General features: G+C 41.8%; 1 protein-coding gene across 1 annotated transcript in view; it reads left to right on the top strand.

The window, feature by feature from the left end:
• The first annotated feature begins 396 nt into the window (after nt 1–396).
• The window catches only part of selenoi (selenoprotein I), a 54,652-nt gene continuing 31,680 nt past the window's right edge, over nt 397–23,368 (top strand). Inside the window, exon 1 of the mRNA XM_043676308.2 lies at nt 397–567. Within this exon, the coding sequence (XP_043532243.2) occupies nt 511–567 (57 nt within the window). The 5' untranslated portion in view covers nt 397–510. The remainder of the gene's footprint in view (nt 568–23,368) is intronic.

The following is a 23,368-nucleotide window of genomic DNA, read 5'->3' on the forward strand; positions in this document are numbered from 1 at the left end:
GGAGGGGAATGAGTTGCCGCTCCTGGTCTGCAGGTGGCGGTATTTGTGGAGGTTCTCGGGGGCTGAGGCGCCGCTCCTGGTCTGCAGGTGGCGGTACTTATGGAGGCTCTCGGGGGTGGGGGAGGGGATGAGGTGCCGCTCCTGGTCTGCAGGTGGCGGTACTTATGGAGGATCTTCAGGGGGTGGGGGAGGGGATGAGGTGCCGCTCCTGGTCTGCAGGTGGCGGTACTTATGGAGGCTCTCGGGGGTGGGGGAGGGGATGAGGTGCCGCTCCTGGTCTGCAGGTGGCGGTACTTATGGAGGATCTCCTGGGGGTGGGGGAGGGGATGAGGTGCCGCTCCTGGTCTGCAGGTGGCGGTACTTATGGAGGCTCTCGGGCCGAGGTGGTGCTCGTGTTGTGTGCCGCTTCCTGGCAATCGGTAGGGAGTCCTGGTGCTCGGTGCAGGGTTGGTGTGTTAGTGTGAGGAAGGAAGGGAGCGGCCGGCCAGGCAGCCGGCACCTCGCGGAGACATGTTTTCCTATGAGTATGTGACGGCGGAGCAGCTGGCGGGGTTCGACAAGTACAAGGTAACCGGCCTGGGCGGGAGCTCTCTTAAAGGCGGCGGTCCGGACACGTTTGTGTCGGCTCACTGCGCTCTGAGCAGCACAATGACAGCGGCGATGCTGCACTCCCCTGGTGGGAGAGACAGGACAGGGGGGCAGAGTGGGCAAGGGATTCCCAAACTCCTCCGTGTGGCCCACCAGCGAATCACTTCAATTAAATCCAAGAACCGCTGGTTTTGGAAAGTGCTGGATAAAGCCAGCAGGTGTGTGCAGGGTGGAAGCAGGGTTCATGGGTCGAGTCCAATGACCATTTTGGCCAAAGTGAGCACTGCAGATGCTGGAGGTCAGAGGATCAGCTGGATCTCGTTCCTGATGAAGGACTTTTGCCTGAAATGTTGATTCTCCTGCTCCTCGGATGCTGCCTGACCTGCTGTGCTTTTCCAGCACCACTCTGATATTGACTCCAATGACCATTTCATCAAACCCCAGTAAAGAATCACTTTGCTTCACTGACATGATGGTTACTTACCAGTGGCAAACCTATTGCAACACTAAAACAGGCCCTGTTTAGCTAATGACACCCACCATTGACCAGAGGGTATAGGTTTAAGGTGAGAGGGGAAGGATTTTAAAAGGGATCTAAGGGGCAACTTCTTCACACCAGGGTAGTGTGTGTATGGGATGAGCTGCCAGAAGAAATGGTGGAGGCTGGTACAATTACAGCATTTAAAAGGTATCTGGATGGGTTTATGAATAGGAAGGGTTTTGAGAAATGTGGGCCAAATGGGACTAGGTTAGTTTTGAATATCTGGTTGGGATGGATGAGTTGGACTGAAGGGTCTGTTCCTGTGCTATATATCTCATTGACTCTTGTGTTTCCTTGTGTACTTTTACTACTCTTCTCACCCTTTTTAACTATCTTCTATATCCTTTTACCTTCCTATCGATCTAGATTTGCCTTAAATAGATTCGATTTCTTAGTATAGAAACAGGCCCTTTGGCCCAACGAGTCCACGCTGAACCTGCTGAAGTGCACCCACCCAGACCCATTCCCCTGCGTTTACACTTTCACCTAACACTACGGGCAATTTAGCACGGCCAATTCACCTAACCTGCACATTTCTGGACTGTGGGAGGAAACTGGAGCATCCGGAGGAAACCCACACAGACATGGGGAGAATGTGCAAACTCCACACAGTCACCTGAGGTGGGAATTGAACCTGGGTCTCTGGTGCCGTGAGGCAGCAGTGATAACCACTGTGCTACCATGTTCTTTGCCTTAACAATTTATCTGGTAACAGCTTCACACGCACAAAACAAAAACAGAAATTGCTGTAAAAGCTCAGCAAGTCTGGCAGCATCTGTGAAGAGAAATCAGAGTTAATGTTTCAGAACAGAGGAAGGGTCAGTGGATGTGAAACTTTAACTTTGATTTCACTTCACAGATGCTGTCAGACTTGCTGAGCTTTTACAATTTGTTTTTGTTCCAGATTTACAGTATCTATGGTTGTTTTGGTTTTTTCTCTCACTCAGATTTGACAAAAGAAGCATTTCCTGAATTCCTTAATGGATATTTGGTGATTATCTTATGGCTGAGTTCTGGACTGTCACCTCTTCTCAAACAAAGAGGCTACCATATTGAGCTTGCTCACATGTTTGAGCAGGTTGTGCCTTTGTCTTTTTTTTGACTAATGAAGGCCAGAGCTTATTCAGTTTATTAACTATATTCTGTCTGTTCTTCTATCATTATTGTCTTGCTTTTTGACATTTAGTTCAGTGTTTCTAATTTTCTTATAATTTGAAGATGCAACTGTTCACAGTAGAAGTGCATAACCAAAGTTTATGACCAGCTTGTTATAACTTCAGAGTTTAATTCTGTCACTTTGAATTCTACCCTTCTTGAAATGTGCCCCAGTTCTCTTCCACTTTTTTAATGATTTTTGATCATAAGTGTTGAGACCTTGAAGATGTTGTGAATTGGAATCTATTAATTACTGGTGTGCTTAAACAGTTTTCAGATGACTTTGCATATTTCTGATCACCTTAATCTCCTACCAAGGTGTTAGTTTGCCACTTGCATATCCATTCTGTTTATTTGCGCCTTTAGTTTTTTTTTATTGGCTGTCTTGTGAGAAGACCATTTTAGATTAGATTACATGGTGTGGAAACAGGCCCTTTGGCCCAACAAGTCCACACCAACCTGCTGAAGCGCAACTGACCCATACCCTTACATTTACCCCTTCACCTAACACTACAGGCAATTTAGCATGGCCAATTCACCTGACCTGCACATCTTTGGACTATGGGAGGAAACCCACACAGACACTGGGAGAATATGCAAACTCCACAGTCAGTCGCCTGAGGTGGAAATTGAACCTGGGTCTCTGGCGCTGTGAGGCAGCAGTGCTAACCACTGTGCCACCGTGCTGCCCATTGCTACCGTGTATGCTTTTGGAGAAGGTGTTGACAATGACCTGGTTTGAGTGAACACACTTTTATGAGTGTGATTTGTGTATTGAAACTCTGACTGAAGTTGGAGAAATTTTTGGTTAGTGTCAAAGCTAGTGTGAATTGGACAGTTTTATCTGTTCTGCAGGTAATCTGCCCATGTAATTTACTGGATGTGAAATGGCTTGTAGTCCAAGAAAACAGATGAGAGTTGGGGCAATGAGACAGAAGCTCTTCCAGCCAACTTTCCATGTATACGTTTGTGATGAAATCCTGGAAAACATGGACAGTTTCCAAATCTTTGAGATGACTCATGGCAGGTGTAGAGGACAAAATTAATCACTGCCTATGATGTGCTACGTCAGGAAAACGGAGGAAAGTGTATCTGAGAACCTGTCTTGAGAAGAATCGATGTCCCTCGGTCCCAAAATATTCAGTGACTCTTTGTCCACTTCTTTCTGGGGAAGAGAATTCCTCAGACTTGAGTTTTCAAAATGGTTTCTCATCTCTCCTTAATGGGAGATAATAAGAAATTGGAGTGGAATTGGGCTGTTTGGCCCAGGTGAGTCTGTTCTGCCATTTGATCATGGCTGATATGTTTCTCAACATGGATCTCGAATTTACAGAATTTTTTTTAAGTGGCATTGGAGATGTGTTAGCATGGATAGAGTGTTGCTAACCAATAGATGACAGTTGAGAAAAGGTGGGTATTTCAGGCTAGCAACCTATAAGTAATGATGTCCCACATATAATTTATACATTAGTGACTGAATGTCAAGTTTGCAGATGTTACAAAAATAGATGGGAAGGCATATGGTGAGGATGGCACACAGATTCAAAATTCTTCACATGTATCCAGGAGAACTTTTTTAAGCCAGTATGTCCAAGACACTCTGAGAGGGGGTGGTCCTGGACTTTAATTTTAGGTAATGAAACTGGGTATTTGGGTGAAATGTCATTTGTGGAGTGGTTGCAGACTGCAGTTGTAACTCTCAGATTCAGGATTGTTATGGGTAAGGTTGGGGCCTGAAATCAAAACTCTGAACTGGCATGAGGCTGATTTTAATAAGATCCAGCATGATTTGGTCAGAGTGGACTGGGAGCAGATGGGGCAGCATGGTGTCCCAGTGGTTAGCACTGTTGTCTCAGCACCAGGGACCTGGGTACAAGTCATCCAAGGATGGAATGTCTGTGTGGAATTTGTACGCTATTCCCATTGCTGTGTGGGTTTCCTCTGGGTGCATGTGTTTTCTCTGACAGTCCAAAGATGTGTAGGTTAAGTGGGTTGGCCATGCAAAATTGTCTGTAGTGTCAGGGATGTGTAGGCTTGTTGACTATCCATGGGAAATATAGGGTTACAGGGATTTGGTGGGATGCTGTTCGGAGGGTTGGTTGGACACGATGGGCTGTATGGCCTGCTTCCACATGGTAAGAATTGTGATCTTTCCAGGTAAATCAGTGTCAGAGCAGTGAGATGCATTTAAGAAGGAAACAGTACATGGCTGATATCTTTGAATAAAAATGGAGTGTGGGATCAAAAAGTTTAATAAACCTCAGATATCAAGGGAAATACAGGATTTGATAAAGAGAAAAAGGGAGGCTTTTGGCAGAAACTGAGGGATTTAAAACAACAGAAACTCTGGATGAGTACAGAATGTGCAAGAGGGAAACTTGAAAAAGGAAGTTAGGAGACCAAAAGTGGGAGAGTGTGGGAATAATGGGTAAAATAAAGAATAATCCTAAAATATTTTAACAGTACTTCTAAGGGTAAGGAGATAACTATGGAAAGAGTAGGGTCCATTCAAGTCCACAGTGGTAGTTTGTCTACGGTGCCAGAGGATCCAGGTAGGGGTTTAAATAGTGAGTACTTTGCCCTTCTCTTGGTGCAATGTTGCTTTTGAGAAGAAGACCATGATAAACTTAAAAGAAATTTAGCATAGACAAGACATTCTGAATAGTCTGGCAGTCTTTTAAAAGTAGTTCAATCTCCAGAAGTTGGATGAAATATATCCCAGGTTGTTGAGTGAGACAAGGGAGAAAATAGCAGAGATGCTTGCAATAAATTTCAAATCCTCTGCCTGCAGGAGGGGTGCCATTGGACTTAAGGACAGCCACTGAGGTACTGTTATTCAAGAAGGCAGAGAGGTAAACCAGGAAACTGTAGGCCATTGATCTACAATCTGCTAGACAGTTGCAAGGGCTGAGACAAAAATGTGGTCCTGATCACAGCAAACCGAGCACTTCTGCTGCTAGTGTGTGTAACTGTAGTCAAGGGCCGTGTTGTTTCTCTCAGTATTGGGGGAGGAGAATTGGGAACCCATGGGTCTACATATAATGGTTGCCATGGTGTTAATGATGTGGCAGTTGTCAAGTAATTCCTCACCATTCCATCTGCCTGGGTGATATGCATGTTTGCATGTTTTAACAATGTTGTAGTTGTATCAGTTTACAACTTCAGTCCACTCTGAAGGAGCCCCTAATGGTAGATGAAATATTGGATTTAGGGTGCTGAATTTACAATCAGTGTTACATATAGTAGCCATGTTGGTAGTTGTGCAATTGCTATTTACCATTTTTTTTCTAATAATGCTTTGTCTTTAACAGCCAACCGTCTATAATTGTTCAGTTAAATTGGGCTGTCTTTTTATCACGTTCCCCAGAGGAGTGAAGAGGAAAATGCAATTCACATGGAAGTGTTAACATCGTAATAACTTGCAGTATATAACAGATGTTTGTATAATTTTCTTCTGCCACTGCTTTGTTTGAGCATTAAAAGCTGAGCTAGATAACTGCAATAATAATTTTGATTGTAGTGTTGAAAAGATAATTCTGATTTTTTTTTTGCCAACTGACTCATGCAGATAATGCAAATGCGGGTTCAGTGTGGTGCACTTGCATGTCCTGAGAGCTATACATTAATATGCAGGGCCCTGTTCTGAACCTGATGCACTCTGCATCCTTTTCGATTCAACAAATTGGTCACTGTTATTCTTGGTCAACTGTTGATCTGAGAAATGATCCAATTAGTCAACCTGCTTAGATTAAACTTTAAACACTTGGCAGTTAGCTCAGTTATAATTAATTGACATGTTTTCTATGGCAGTGCTTCTACCATTGAGTCAAGTTGCCAACCAATCGTGGTTGCTCCCATGTAGTATAAATGACATCTTAGATTTCTCATTATCCTGAAGAGTGCAAGATAAAAAGCTTTGACAAATATTGTTTTCTTTCAACAATGTAGAGTTTTCCAGCAGTTTTTCCATGACCTCATTGGTATCATTTTAAGGGCATTAGCTAATTAACCATAATGGTGGAACGGCAGAGCAACTGAGGAGAACTGCAGAGCTTTGAGTTCATCTGTTTTTTTTTCTCTGGGCCAGAGGCCTGGGTTCAAGCCCTACCTGTGCCTTGGAATAAACATATCTAGACTACTTCTATTGTTTGTGGAACTAGTTTAATTCTGTCTGTTGCATAATGTTCCATCTCTTAGAATGGAGGTAGTCCTTTTGTTACTTCAGGTTGACATTTGTTTTTGAGTAGGCCTGGTTCTGTTCCTTGCATGCTGTCCTGTACTCTTATATGGTGTTAATCTAATTATTTAACATTTTGGCAGGCTTCCTATTGTCTAAACATGTGCATTTCTTTAATCAAATGCGTTAGTACACCACTCAATTGAGCCTTCATAACTTAGCTGTATCTCTAGCTGACATGGAAGCAGTTTGAGGACTGTATGGTTGAGTTTGCTTCATGTAATTATCAAGTAGGGAAACGGGTGGCTCCTTGTACATGTTTTTTCATTGATATTTAGGCTTTCGTAATTACGAGGGAAACATTGATCCCATGTGGTTACAGAGTCCTAAAGTGGAAGATGAGGTGTTCTTCCTCCAGGCGTGGGTGGTAAGGGTTTGGCAGTGGAGGAGGCCCAGGACCTATAAGTCCTTGGTGGAGTGGGAGGGAGAGATGAAATGTTCAGCCATGGGGCAGTTTCGGGAGTGTCCATCCCAGAGATATTCTCTGAAGCGTTCTGCAAGTTTCTATGGGAAGAAAGCAGATTTAACAACACTTAAGTCTGGTGACTCTTCTTCCTAGCTGTCATCAATTCTGAAAAAGTGGTATTTATGCTGAAGGTGGGCGGTGAAGAGGAGTGAGGTGAGTGGATGGGTGAAGATGGAGCCTAGAGAAAGGGGACAATAAACAAGGGATATGGATGGCAAGCCAGGCCAGAGGAGAAACTGAATAAGAGCTGAGGGTAGTAGAGAATGAGTAGTCTGTGCTGAAAGCTAACCATGTAGTGTGATAATAGGCTTCAGAGTGGGTGAAAATGGGTGGGCTGTGCTAAAAGCAGCCCGGGTCATAACAGGACTGGGTGTGGGGTGGGTTTAAAATAACATGGAAGGATGGAATTAGGCTGTAAAAGCTATTGAACTTGATGTTGAGTCTCAGGCTACACGGTCTGCATGTGGAAAATGACATGCTTTTCTCCAGTTTGCACAAAGACCTGTTGGTAGGCCTATGACAGAAATGTTGACATGGGGAACGTGCAGGCAACTGGAAACTCTGGGTTAATTTGTGGACAGATTCTGCAGCTAATCTGCTGCTGCCACCCCCACCCCAAAAAAGACAGATAAGTATTACTTGTTCCCAGCTGCAATCAGTTCTTAAGAGTCATCAGATTCAAGATGTTAACACTGCTTTCTTCCAGCTGATACTGCCAGGCATGAGTTTTGTCAGCGATTTGTTTTTATAGTCTATTTTGAAGTTTTGCTGCCATTGAGATTTGATTTGAAAAATTAACTTCAAATGTGATTTAAACTTCTCTTTTTTTAAAAAAAATTAAATACGGCAGTGTGGCATGTTAATTCAACAGGCAATTAATAAACTAACTTGATTTCTGTTGGTGTATTTCCTTAATTATTTTTAAGGTAGAGTTAGACTCTTGATTGCCAAGGGGATGAAAGGTTATTGAAGATCTGCAGGAATATAAAGTGTTTTTTTTTAAAAAGATTTGATTCCCTACAGTGTGGGAAAAAGGCCCTTCGGCCCAACAAGTCCACACCGACCTTCTGAAGAGTAACCCACCCAGACCCATTTTTCTCTCTGACTAATGCACCTAACACTATGGGCAATTTAGCATGGCCAATTCACCTGACCTGCACATCTTTGGATTGTGGGAGGAAACTGGATCGCCTGGAGGAAACCCACGCAGACACGGGGAGACTGTGCAAACTCCACACAGACAGTCGCCCAAGGCTGCAATCTAACCTGGCTCCCTGGCGCTGAGGCAGCAGTGCTAGCCACCGTGCCACCCTAGTTGAAGTTTAAAATTGGATCAGCCTTTATCTTATTGAATGTTGAAGCAGGTTCAAGTGGAATATTCTCATTCCTTGTTCATATGTTCAATATTACTGTGGGAAGAAACTGGAGCATCGAGAGGAAACCCACACAGACACGGGGCGAACATGCAAACTCCACACAGTTGCCCAAGGGTGGAATTAAACTGGATCCTTGGTGCTGAGAAGCAGCAATGCTGACCACCACTGAGCCACCCAAAGTAAACACTTAGCGGTGTAATATGTTTCCCTGAGAACAAGGGTTTTGAATGTTGCAGAAAGTGTCAATGATATTGTGGGCTTAATGTTGTTCCTGAAATTCAGACAGAAGTTGTCTTTGTTGAAGTCCAGAGCCTTATGATCTGCCACCAACCATAGTTTGAGTCTTTACTCCCTAACTTTTTTTTTAGATATAAAAGTACACAGAAGCATAGCACATGTTAAGACATTCAGTTTGTGATATGCTGATTTAATCTGTTGTGCTTTACAATTTCTCAGCTGCCTTTCTAACAAATGCTAGTGAGCCTGACCTGTTGCGCTTTTCCAGCAACACATTTCCATAACAAATGCTAGTCTCAATTTTCCTCTCCATTTTCTTCCCCTATGGCTATTCCCATAAATCAGGCTCCTATTCAAAGAGAAATTTGCTTATCACAAGTTTTCATGAAAATTGTATGGAATGCTGTTAATTGATGAATAAAAGTACAGTCCACAGACACATGCATTGTATAATGAAAGGCAAATGATTTTGAAAATTTAAGTTTGTAAAAGTGTGCTTTTTTTTTTAGTATTTATCATTTTTATTTATTTATGGGGCGAGGGCATGGCTGGCTGATATTTATTGCTGCTGTCCCCAATGCTGGGCAGCACAGTGGTTCGCAGAGACCCGGGTTCAATTCCGTCTCAGGCGACTGACTGTGGAGTTTGCACATTCTCCCCGTGTCTGCATGGGTTTCCTCCCACAGTCCAAAAATGTGCAGGTTCAGTGAATTGGCCATGCTAAATTGCCCGTAGTGTTAGGTGCAAGTGTAAATGTAGGGGAATGGGTCTGGGTGGGTGTGTGCTTCGACAGGTCGGTGTGACTTGTTGGGCCGAAGGGCCTGTTTCCACACTAAGTAATCTAATCCCTAGTGTTCATGAGAATGTGTGGTTGTGAGCCATTGTCTTCAGTCACCACAGTCCATGTGCTGTAGCTAGACCCTTGTGCTGTTAGGGAGGGAATTTCAGGATTTTGATAATGAAAGAACTGCAATATGTTTCCAAATCAGGATGGTGAATGGCTTGGACAGGAACTTGCAAGTGGTGGTGTTTCCATTTATCTGCTGCCCTTGCCCTTCTAGATGGAACTGGTCGTGAGTATAGAAGATGCTGTGTGCTAAGTCAAAATCCCAGAATTCCTTCTCTAACAACAGAGGCTTGTATCAGCAGTACATCTTCATCTTTGAGGTTCTGCAGTGCAACTCCCTGTTGTGATGAAGGGAGTGGATGTGGTGCCAGTCGTGTGGGCTGCTTTGTCCTGGACGCTGTCAGCTTCCTGAGTATTGTTGATGCTGTACTGACCTAGGCAAGTGGGGTGTTTCCATCACACTACTGTCTTGTGGGTGGTGGACTGGGGAGCTAGGAAGGGAGCTACTCACTGCAGTATTCCTAGCCTCTGACTTGCTTTTGTAGCTGCTGTTTATGAAGCCTTAATTTTAAAGGGTTGTTATTTAACTTGAAATTTCACTTGAATAGGACATCAAGGAAACTATGCTTATAATTTGTTCAAATGATTTAACCCTGACCTTGCATTGCAATTGCACCATTTCTCCATTGTATTAACACCACCATTCTGAAGCAGTTTTATTGCTTTGCGATGTATAGTAAATAGTCAGAGCCTGAGGAGAGTTTGCAGCTTGTACCATAGGGTGTATTTCTTTAAGTGTGAACTTCAAGTTTCAAATCCATTAGCTTTTTATTCACACTTTTTTTTTTATTAAGCATTGTACATTATGTTGATACATAACGACCTGTGAAACTGGACACCAATCTTGCAATTGTTCAACATCCATGAGAACATAGGACACTTGCAGGACAGAATGTCACATTGCTTAGTGTTAAGAATTTATTAGCCAACTTCTGTTCCTTGAATACCTTTTTTTTTGAAGTCTAAGAAATAATAGCAGTGGTGCTGTTAAGTTTTTTTTTTCTCCCAAGTTTCCTTACACACTTTAGGCAGCCGCAACACATCAATTTGTGTGAACAACCAAAATTTATTTCGCACTGTCCAACACAAGCTTTGGAGAAACAGTGAACACTGTCATGATTACAAGGTGTGTCCAAGGGAGTGCTCTCTGAACAAAGGGAACAGTCCTTCCTTTACACAAAATCTTTACATCACAGTTAGTAATGCCCCCTAAAGACACACCGCTCTAATCCCAGGACATTTTATTTCTTGCAAGTAGAGCAAATTAACTCCTAATATCATAGTGCACCTATGACTCAAAGTGTCTCCTTTTGTTGGAGAGACTAGGACCTGTCAGGGAAATGACCCTTTTGGACAGATGAGGAATTTCTTCAGCTAGAAGGTGCTTAATCATTGGAGCTGATTGCTGCAGAGGGGCATGGAGGTCAGGTCATGGAGTGTATGTCAGGCAGAAATTTGATGAGGTCTTAATTAGGGAGGGGATCAAACTGAATGGAGAGAAGGCAGGAGAATTGGTCGAGAAACATGGCAGAGCAGACTCATTGGGCCAGATAGTCTAATACTGGTCTTATGGGCTGCTTTGTACTGGCAGGTGTTGAGCTTCTTGAATGTTGTTGGAACTATACACATCCAGCCAAGTGAACAGTATTCCATCACACTGTTGACATATGTTTTTAGATAGTGGACAGGCTCTGGGAATTTGAACACAACTGCTATATTGGCACAGAATTCTTGACCTCTGACATGCTATTGTTTTATATGGCTGGTCTGTTTGAGTTTCTGGTCTATGGTGACCCCAGAGTGGGGGAATTAAACAATAGTCATATCACTGAATATCAAGTGAAAATCCTTTAAATACATTTTTTTTTTGTTGCAGACAGTCATTTTCCTGGTGCCTATGTGATGTGAATGTTAGTTGTCATCTAATGAGTTGCAAATAGAATTCAATGAACATTCTCCACTTCTTCTGACCTTGTGATGCAGGCAAGATCTTTGAGACAATTGTAGGACACAGGCTCAAAGTTAGTGTCCTGCAATGATGTACTGAATTTACTTTTTCTACATAGCTCTGTATAACTCTCAAACTTAGGTCATCTCAATTTGATGTAAATTGAAAGTAGCTGATGCTCAAGCACAATCCTTCCAAGAATCCAGTATACACCTCACCATTCTGAAATTGGTCCCTTTTTTTGTTCCTATGGTTTTCTACCTACTGTATTAATCCTCAGTACCTGTTCATATAACATTAAAAGATTAAATTGTATTATCTCTCTCTGGATATTAATGTAATGTTGAAGGGTTAAACTGTACTATCTTTCTCCAGAAGCTCCACATTCAGGAAGTGGATATGGATGACTCCCATTTAATTTGGGCAACCATTATTACAATTATCCTATTATCAAATTAAACTCTCATTCAGTCCCTTCCATTCAGAAATGCTTTCATAGCTGTCCCCTAGCCAATCAAATTTGTTTGCATGATCATTCCCTGATTACTGAAGCTGATCATACCTGTGGAGTAGCAGAACCATAACTAGTTTGCAGGGCTGCCCTGAAGCTAGGACGTATCACAACTACATTGTCTTGGGGAATCACTGAATCAGGAAATTGTTTGCCTAATGATTTCCCCAGGGTTTGGGCATTTTACATTTACATTGTCTCTGAGGATGACATCATCCTACCATTGTGGTCCTGGGGGTGGGGGTGGGGGTGGGGGAAGGAGGAGGAGTGGCCAGAGTACCTGTGAGCATTAACAACTGACTTGTATAAAGGGAATGTGTTTTCTTTATTTGGGGCCTCTTTTGACTCTACTTTGCACACCTGGCTTATACAGGCTTAATAAACTTTTAACTGTTTGCAGAAGTAGATGTGTGCAAATTGCATCTTGTATGTGAAACCTTGGGGAAAAGAACCTGGCACTCATTCTACCCAAATTCCATGAATAGTTATATTGTGCAACAATCTTTAGTGCTTTCCAAATATTCAAGTACTGTGCCCATTATCCTCATCCTTCTTTGCCTTGCATGTTCCACCCTGAAACTAACATTGGATTTATCAAACATTTTCATTAAATTGACTCGTTTGTAGCCCACTCACTGCACATGAAAACATTTAAAAGATACCGGTCCAGAAATGTTAACCTGTTTTAGACTTTCAGCAGAAAAGTAACCATACAGTAATTGCCAATTTGCCCAAATGGAATTGGGAAACTAAAGAAATAAAAGGCTGGTCTTTCCTGGGGTAATGTTTCATTTTTCTACTGACTTTGTAATCAAACAAAAAGTTTTAAGTTTAGGGTTTCATAAATGCTATGTTACTTTGGGCAATCACAGTTCTGTATGTCACTATTGAGAATATGCACTGAAATAGACAATTAAAAATGCCGACTAATGTTCAATACTTTTTTTTAATGTTCAGACAAAATGTCCCACCTGAAATAGCTACTTGTTTTTCTGCTTTCAATTAGCCATTAAAGTGGTATCTGTGCAAATCTTGAACATTTGAGAACAGTTTGGGACAGAACATCTCTTACTGAAGCTCTGTTTTGTGATTGTTTGCTTTTGTTGCAGTCTCAACCCACTTGCCCTTTTGTTAGGCAACTTCCAAATATTAATGAGATGCTGACAATGAACACTACTTGTGACAGCAAAATGTGTCTTTCTGACTGCTACAAAGACGGGCACTTGAGAATGTGTTTGATCTTGGTTCATTATAGAAAAGGCAATACATTGTAGTGTTGGCAGAAATTTTCTTGCAGGAACCTTCAAAGTTTACTTTTAATATGTGCTTAGATATATCCAGTCCGGTGAATATCGGAGTGTAATTGTACTCTGATCTGCAGTATTATTTTATATACTTTTTTTTTAAAAGGTGACAACAAATATTTGTTACTTTTTTTGCTGGAAGTGCCATTTTGGAATTGAATTCCAAACTAGGTGGTTCAATCGATAGACCACAATAGTTCATATTTTAAAAATACTTTGTAATTTGTGTAGAATTTCCATTGCACTGAACTTGAGTAGCTGTGATACCATTTCATCCTAGTAGATGACATACTGCTTCCATGATGGTATTATACTGAGACACAGCAGATGCAGAAATGTATATCCGTGGCATAATCTGATTCATGTTCCCATAATTCATAACTACAGTTTCGGAGGGGGGGGTGAAAAAAGCTGTCTTTCATTAGAAAGTTAACGTCCCTCAGTGATTTACATTCATTTCTGAAGGGCAAATGATTGGTTTTCAAACCTCCAAAACTAGAATGGAGTTTGTTGCCATGTGCTTGCATTTTGCTTTTCGGTTTTTTTTTAAATCATTTTAATGTAATGAGGTGGGTAAGGGTGATCGATTCCCTCTATTTTTAAAAAAAACCACTTCTCTGCCACAGCAGATGCTTTTATCTCGACTGCATTTTATTTGAAATAAATAGCTGGATCAAAATAACCTTTTGTAGTTTAGCTGTGTTTTCTGGTGAGAGGAATTTTATTTTTCCATGCTGAGAAACTGATAAAGTGGTACAAACCATTCCTACCTGCATTTGTTAGAGTATCATGTCTTTTTCTTCTTTATGGACTGTAGAGTGTAATTGCTGGAGGTATGCAGTCATGTAAACTTTTTTGAATCAGTTTTCCTTTAAGTTCTGTATGTCCCAAGCTGCAGCTACTAGTCTTAGTACTTTGATTTGGAATTTATTTAAATTGTTCCAACTGTTTTTAAAAGTCTTTTATTCAATCCTCCAAGCCCATTAAATGTTTATAAGACTAGTAACAAATTTTAGATGCAAATATGACTGTCGCTTAATGCCAAAGGATTTGTGGGGCTAGAGATGAAGATCAAATTTGGCACAAACACTTGCAGTGTTGACACATCTATAAATAAAACAAACTTTTAAACTGGAAACGTTTCCATTGGTAGGAGAGATTAGGGCCTGAGGGAGCGGCCTTAAAGGGAAGACCATTTAGAATGGAGCGAAGGAGAAACTTCTTCAGCCAGAGTGGTAAATCTATGGAATTCATTGCCACAGATGGCTGTGGCTGCCAGGTCACTGAGTGTATTTAAAACAGGTTCTTGATTGTCAAGGGTTATGGGGAGAAAGTAGGAGAATGGGTTTGAGAAACTTGTCAGCCATGATTGAATGGTGGAGCAGACTTGATGGGCTGAGTGGCCTAACTTCTGCTCCTCTGTCTTATGGAGACACCAAAAGTTGAATTATACTCTCTATGTGGGCACAATTACAACGTTTTAAAAGATACTTGGCTAAGTACGTGAATAGGAAGGGTTTTGAAGGATATGGGCCAGGAGCATAAGGTGAGACTAGTTTAGTTTGGGATTATGTTCGGTGTGGACTGATTGGACCAAAGGATCTATTTCTGTGCTCTTTGCTTTTTGTTTTACAAACTATCTTCTAATTTTTTAAAAAAATATTTGTAACTGCAATAGCAGTTAAGAAAGAACTTGTATTGATTATAGCACCTTTTCACAGTTGCATAGATTAGTGTTTTGATTTGCAGTCACAAGGATATGATAACATAGGAAAGGCTAAACCAACTTACACCAAACTCTCCAAGACAGCTAAGTGGTGGTTGGACATCCTGGGTCTGTACTTAAAGTTTTAGAAGAATGAGGTGGAATCATCTCTAAACTTAGAGAATACTGAGAGGTCTGGATAGAATGGACGCAGGGAAGATTTCTCTACGAGTAGAAGAAACTAGGATTGAGGGCACATCCTCAGTGAAGCGATGACCCTATTGAACTGAGATGAGAAATATTTCTTCAGATAGAATGTGGTTAATCTGTGGAATTGATTGCCTACCCAGCCCTCTGTGGCAGAGGTTCATGATTAGCAAGGGGATCAAGGCTTGTGGGGAGAAGACGGGAGAATGTGGTTTTAAAAACATATCAGCCATGATTTGAATGGCAGAGCAGACTTGTGGGCCAAAATGGCCTAATTCAGCTGTTTACCTTGTGGTCTAAACAAAGCAGAAAGAAATTACCTGCTCCTCTCTTTGAAATTATGCCACAGGATCTCTTCTATCTACTTGAGAGGTCGCATCTGAAAGATGGCACCAATTCCTGATAAAGGGGTTTTGCCCGAAACGTCGATTTTTGCCTGTCCTCGGATGCTGCCTGAATTGCTGTGCTCTTCCAGCACCACTGATCCAGAATCTGGTTTCCAGCATCTGCAGTCATTGTTTTTACCAATAGATAGTACTATATTATCTCAGATCTGACTAGAGGATATGCTCATCTCTGGAACTTGAAGAGGTGAGGGTGTCAACTGATCCAGTGCTTATTGAAAGCACACTGATCCAAAGGAAGAGATATTAGGAGTGTTGGCCCCACTAGTGGAGATGAAGTAGAAGAGTTGTAATGAAATTTTACAATGGGGATTACATGGTCAAAGACATGATGATCATGGTGTGAATAGTGATTTGCAGAAGTGGCCATCAGAGTGAAGATTATTTTGGTTGAAAGTAGGGCTTTAAGACTGGCTGAGGGCTATGATTGGTGACCGTTCCAAAGCCTTTTAAATAGGCAAATGTTTCACTTGCCAGCCAGAAATTGAGCCAGTATCTCTAATAATACCAATATCTCTACAACTAATCCTGCTAAGGCTGTGGACAGCCTGAGTGACTCATTTTTGTGAAGAGCTGAGCAAGAGGAGATGGCCCAGTGGTATTACCATTGGGCTGTTAGTCCTGAGACCCATGTAATGTCCTGGGAACCTTTGGTAGACATTGGAATTTAAATCCATCTTTTTTTTTAAAGAAACATGGGATCATGAAACTATTGCCAACTATCAAAACTATTTGGTTCAGTAATGCCTCTTCTTTTTTTTTAGGGAAGGAAATCTATCATTCTTATCCTAACTGCCATACATATGACTCTAAGCCCACAAGTATTTGACTCTCAATTGCCCTCTGGGCAGCTAGGGATGGGCAATAAATAATGGCCTGGCCAGTAACATCCCCATCCAGTGAACAAATTAAAAGATGAATTGAGTACATCGCTTATTTGCTGGTCACTCAAACACATTTCAATTGCTCTAGTCAGATGCATTTTTGTTGAGGTACACTTTTTTTTTGAACACTTGTTAGTTCTGTGTTTTACTGAACATCACTGTCAAACTACATACTTTATTGTGGAATAATATTTAAGTGGCAAGTCTGGGTCAATGCAGATCATCAAACTTTATATAAGAAATTAACTACAAATTATAGTTATGTTTAACATCACTTGGGAATTAGCTAAGGAATGAAAAAGCATGTTCCGTGTTTAGAGCCACCAGAAATATTTCCATTTGTTCTGATCTGAACTCACGTCTTGGAGTAAAAGGGCAGGGTTCTTTATCTACAATTAACAGCTGGTTCCCAATTTGATTTTATTAACTTTTTTTAATCATTTTTAATATTGGTGAAATTTGTACCTTGTAAGTAACACACAAGTTATTTGGTTCTCAACTTTAAACTTGTGGTTATGCAAGTGATTCACTGTGATTATAGTTTGTGCCTTTCTATTGGTTTTACCTCTGCACTGGAGTCAGAGTTGTACAGCTGTGGTTATGGATATGTTTGCCAAGCTGAGATTTGAAGACGTTTCGTCCCCTGTCTTGGTGACATCCTCAATGCTTCAAAGACTTTCATGAAATGTTGCTGCACTGTCTTCTGGAATTTATTTGGTTCTGTTCCTGCTGCTTCCAGTGCTAGTTCTGGTAGTTCATTGTAGTGGACGGTATAGTGGGTCTAGCTCTGCATTTGTTGTGTGGCTGAGTGCCATGCTTCTAGAAATTGTCTGGCTGTTGTATGTTTAGCTTGTCCTATGATCATTGTGTTGTCACAGTCAAATTTGTGGTCCTTGTCATCTGTGTATATGGCTACTAGTGACAGCTGGTCGTGGTGTTTGTGGATACAGATTTAGGTGTCTGCCTGAGTTGCAAATTCCCGAGACAACATCAAGAACGTAAACATTAGACAAGGACAAAGCAATGGTCTCACTCAGCATAACAGCACTGGTTACTTAAATTGACAAAACTCTAGCCAGAAAGACAATAGCCAACCTCCTGGACAAACACAACAGATGACATGACAGGTAACCTATCAACAAGGACTGTGTACTCAAACCACTAGACGTTACTTAACAACACACTTCACATTCAACAACCAAATAGATGAACAGATCAATGGAATATCTATGGGCTCACCCACCTCTGGACTGATAGCAGAAGCAGTGATGCAAAGACTGGAACAAACAGCTCTCCTACAAATCTAACCCAAACTCTGAGTCAGATGTATGGATGACACTTTTTTTTTGTAATTATGAAGAGAACAGAAATCGATAACACTGGATTATCAATACCATGCTCACAAGGTTCAGATTTATGAGAGGAGGAAACCAACAATCAAATCCCATTCCTGCACATGATTGTGGAAAGGAAACCTAATGGTAAATGCACCACAAAGTGTACACAAAAGCCCCAGACATAGACTAGATTCTGAAATACAAAAGCAAAGCGGCATTAGGACCCTGTTCAAAAGGGCTACAACACACCACAGTCCCTCACCTGCGAAGAGAAGAATTTAAAGCTCTAGAGTCTTTAAGCACCTGCATCCACAGATGCCTAACAGACAGACAATGTGATGAGGACATGCCACGACCCAACACACTAGCCATGCTACCTTTTTTTAAAAATATTTTAATAAAAGTCTTTGCACTGACAGCCAGATTTCTCCCACCATTCAGATTCATGGCAGCCCATAAAACGACAGCCATGCTCAGATAACCACTCGCCAGGACAAAAAAACTCTACACCCATCATGTGCAAGGCTAACGTAATTTACAAGACTCCATGCAAAGACTACACAAAACACTAGGACAAACAGGCAGTTAACTAGCAATCCACAGCCATGAATGCCAACTAACTACTAAATGCCATAACCAGCTGTCCCTAGTAGCCATATACACAGATGATAAAAGCCACAAATTTGACCAGGACAACACCGATCATAGGACATCCTAAACAGAGGACGGCCAGAGAATTTCTAGAAGCATAGCATCATCCACAAAAAACTCCAACAAACAGAGCTAGACCTAAATACACCATCCACTACAATGAACTACTGGAACCGGCAACCAGAAGCAGCAGGAACAGAACCAAATTTCCAGAAGAGTCAGTACAGTAGTGCTTCACAGGAGGTTCCAAAGCACTGAAGATGTCATCTAGGCAGGGGACCAAACTACTTCAAGTCAACTTCCCAGCTCAGTGAACATACTCACAACTATGGTAACCAGCACCTGAGGCTACAAATCTTTATGCAAACTTGAATACCTATGGGTAATCTAGTAGGTCTGCCCTGTTTTAGGTTCTACCCAAAAATCCAGACAAAATGGTGTATTCACCCTCTCCTTTTGTTTTTAAAACCCATTGTGGTGCAAATTGTTGGTTTAGACCCCCAGAACTGCTATTAGTTTCGGTGCTTTTTTTTCCAAAGAAAGAAATGGCTACAGGTAAAGGATTGCAACAATGAGGAAATACCCCTGCAGTACCGGGCACTGGCTGTGGCACCTGCCTCCGTGAGTGCTTCCAAGGACTTGTGTGGAGCAGAGTCTGGTCTGAGTTGTGGCACTCTATTCTGAGAGTTTCACAAGGATCGGTGCTGGGTCCTTTTACTTTGTCATTTTTATATAAATGATTTGGATGTGAGCATAAGGGGTATAGTTAGTAAGTTTACAGATGACACCAAAATGGGGGGGTGCAGTGGACAGCGAAGAAGGTTACCTCCAATTACACCAGGATCTGGACCAGATCGGCCAATGGGCTGAGAAGTGGCAGATGGGAGTTTAATTCAGACAAATGCGAGGTGCTGCATTTTGGGAAAGCAAATCTTAGCAGGACTTATACACTTAATGGTAAGGTCCTAGGGAGTGTTGCTGAACAAAGAGACCCTGGAGTGCAGGTTCATAGCTCCTTGAAAGTGGAATCACAGGTAGATAGGATAGTGAAGAAGGCGTTTGGTATGCTTTCTTTTATTAGTCAGAGTATTGAGTACAGGAGTTGGGAGGTCATGTTGAGGCTGTACAGGTCATTGGTTAGGCCACTGTTGGAATATTGCGTGCAGTTCTGGTCTCCTTCCAATAGGAAAGATGTTGTGAAACTTGAAAGGAATCAGAAAAGATTTACAAGGATGTTGCCAGGGTTGGAGGAGTTGAGCTATAGGGTGAGGTTGAAGAGGCTGGGGCTGTTTTCCCTGGAGTGTTGGAGGCTGAGGGGTGACCTTCTAGAGGTTTACAAAATTGCAGGGCATGGATAGGGTAAATAGACAGAGTCTTTTCCCTGGGGTCAGGGAGTCCAGAACTAGAGGGCATAGGTTTAGGGTGAGAAGGGAAATATCTAAGAGACCTAAGAGGCAACTTTTTCACGCAGAGGGTGGTACGTGTATGGAATAAGCTGCCAGAGGATGTGGTGGAGGACAGTACACTTGCTACATTTAAGAGGCATTTGGATGGGTATATGATTGATTTAGGAAGAATTTGAAGGGATATGGGCTGGGTGCTGACAAGTGGGACTAGATTGGGTTGGGATATCTGGTTGGCATGGACGGGTTGGACCAAAGGGTCTGTTTCCATGCTGTACATCTCTATGACTCTATCCTACCAATAGGAAGAGACTAGAATTGCACGCAATATTCCAACAGTGGCCTAACCAATGTCCTGTACAGCTGCAACATGACCTCCCAACTCCTGTACTCAATACTCTGACCAATAAAAGAAAGCATACCAAATGCTGCCTTCACTATCCTATCTACCTGCAACTCCAAGGTCTCTTTGTTCAGCAACACTCCCTAGGACCCTACCATTAAGTGTACAAGTCCTGCTAAGATTTGCTTTCCCAAAATGCACCACCTCGCATTTATCTGAATTAAACTCCATCTGCCACTTCTCAGCCCATTGGCCCATCTGGTCAAGATCCCGTTGTAATCGGAGGTAACCTTCTTTGCTGTCCACTACACCTCCAATTTTGATGTCATCTGCAAACTTACTTTACCTCTTATGCTCACATCCAAATTATTTTATATAAATGACGAAAAGTAGTTGACCCAACACCAATCCTTGTGGCACTCCACTGGTCACAGGCTTCCAGTCTGAAAAACCACCCTCCTACCACCACCTTCTGTCTTCTACCTTTTCAGCTAGTTCTGTATCCAAAGGGCTTGTTCTCCCTGTATTCCATGAGATCTAACCTTGCTAATCAGTCTCCCATGGGGAACTTTGTCAAACACCTTACTGAAGCCCATATAGATCACATCTACTGCTCTGCCCTCATCAACCCTCTTTGTTACTTCCTCAAAAAACTCAATCAAGTTTGAGAGACATGATTTCCCACGCACAAAGCCATGTTGACTATCCCTAATCAGTCCTTGCCTTTCCAAATACATGTACATCCTGTTCCTCAGGATTCCCTCCAACAACTTGCCCACCACTGACATCAGACTCACTGGTTTATAGCTTTCTGGCTTGTCCTTACAACCCTTCTTAAACAGTGGCACCACGTTAGCCAACCTCCAGTCTTCCGGCACCTCACCTGTGACTATCAATGATACAAATATCTCAGTAAGAGGCCCAGCAATCGCTTTTTTTTTTCTCCAGCTTCCCACAGAGTTCTAGGGTACACCTGATCAGGTCCTGGGGATTTATCCACTTTATATGTTTAAAGACATCCAGCACTTCCTCTTCTGTAATATGGACACTTTTCTTTTCAAGATGTCACCATCTATTTCCCCACAATCTATATCTTCCATGCCCTTTTCCACAGTTAATACTGATGCAAAATACTCATTTAGTATATCTCCCATTTTCTGTGGCTCCACACAAAGGCCGCCTTGCTGATCTTTGAGAGGCCCTATTCTCTCCGTAGTTACATTAAAAAAGGACAAAAAAAAGTATTTGTAAAAACGCTTTGGATTCTCCTTAAGATAGCTTTGGCAAATATAGAGTTATGTCTTTTTTTTGCCTTCCTGATTTCCCTCTTAAGTATACTCTTACTGCCTTTACCCTTTTCTTAAGGATTCGATCTCTGCTGGAGCTTTTATTCCTGATGAAAGGCTTTTGCCCGAAACGTCTGTGCTCTTCCAGCACCACTAATCCAGAATCCCTATACCTGACACATGCTTGCTTCCTTTTCCCTTTTTTTTTCTTAACCAAACCCTCAATTTCTTTGGTGATCCAGCATTCCCTATACCTACCAGCCTTTCCTTTTTACCCTAGCAGGAATCTACTTTCTCTGGATTCTCATTATCTCATCTCTGAAGGCTTCCCATTTTTTCCAGCCGTCCCTTTAGCTGCAAACATCTGCTCCTAATCAGCTTTTGAAAGTTCTTGCCTTATACCGTCAAAATTGGCTTTTCTCCAATTTAGAACTTCAACTTCTAGACCTGGTCTATCCTTTTCCATCAGAGAATTATGGTCTCTGGCCCCAAAGTGCTCCCCCACTGACCCCTCAGTTACCTGCCCCGCCTTATTTCCCAAGAGTAGGTCAAGTTTTGCACCTTCTCCAGTAGGTCCATCCGTATTCTGAATAAGAAAATGTTCTTGTTCACACTTAACAAACTTCTCTCCGTCTAAACCTTTTAACGCTATGGCAGTTCCAGTCGGTTTGGAAAGTTTTTAAAATCCTCTACCATAACCACCCTATTATTTCTTTCAAATAGCTGAGATCTCCTTACAAATCATCTGTTTCTCCATTTCCCTCTGACTATTATGGGGTTTATAATACAATCCCAATAAAGGTGATCATCCCTTTCTTTCTTCTCAGTTACTCCTCCTCTCTTTCCCCCCCCCCCCCCCAACCAAAATAACTTCCCTGGATGTATTTCCAGGAATATCCTCCATACAGCTGTAATGCTATCCCTTATCAAAAAAGCCATTCCCCCTCCTCTCTTGCCTCCCTTTTCTATCCTTCCTGTAGCATTTGTATCCTGGAATATTAAGCTGCCAGACTTGCCTCTCCACTGGGCCATGTTTCTGTAATTGCTATGATATCCCAGTCCCATGTTGCTAACCATGCCCCGAGTTCATCTGCCTCAAGAATTGACTAAATTGATTGTGTGACCACAGAAGATGTCTGCTGTTCTGTGAGGACACATTAGCAGAGGAAAATTAAACTTGGTAATGCAGACCTCTCTCTTTTTAAAATGTTGCACTCTGTCCCTTTTTGATATGACCACTATAAAATGTGGTCACAAGAATTTATAGAAGGTATTATAAAAGCATAAATTCGTCATGCTGTATGTAGTTTTGTTAGGCGTTCAGCTAGATGAACGTTTATTTTTGTTTTTACTTTGGTTTTTATTTCAAAGTAGAGATCAGAGGTACTGTCTATATTGAGGGAACAGGCTGCTTGTATGATTGCAGTCTTTCTTTCCCCACCAATATTAATAATGAGTATTAATCTGCTTTTGGTGGTTTGTTGCAAATTTCTCCATCCATCTAGAGAACTTTGCTCCTGACTGCTACGTTGAGCTATGATGCAAGCTCCAGTGGGTGAATTCCCATCCAGAATGTTTTGAAGGTGATTGGGCCCAGAGTTCAGGAACTCCAAACTCTCTCTCAGCCCTAATCAAATGTGATCTAGCATCATGTGGCACTGTATATTTTGGTGTTTCACATTGCTGGTGTCCTGTTAAGGGATATGTAACAAAAATATTCTACCATATTAATTTTTCTGAAATGCTGCTTCAATGTGCACCAAAAGCAAAACACTGCTAATAATTAGAATCTCAAGTCCCAAACATCCTTGAGATGCTTAGCATATTATGCAGTGTTTGTGGGAGAGAGGTCAGTGACCTTTTTATACTTTTAGAAAA

Source organism: Chiloscyllium plagiosum, unplaced genomic scaffold (assembly GCF_037043375.1).
Source record: "Chiloscyllium plagiosum isolate Xiang-an unplaced genomic scaffold, Cpla_swu_hap1 HiC_scaffold_3, whole genome shotgun sequence".
Lineage (NCBI taxonomy): Eukaryota > Metazoa > Chordata > Chondrichthyes > Orectolobiformes > Hemiscylliidae > Chiloscyllium > Chiloscyllium plagiosum.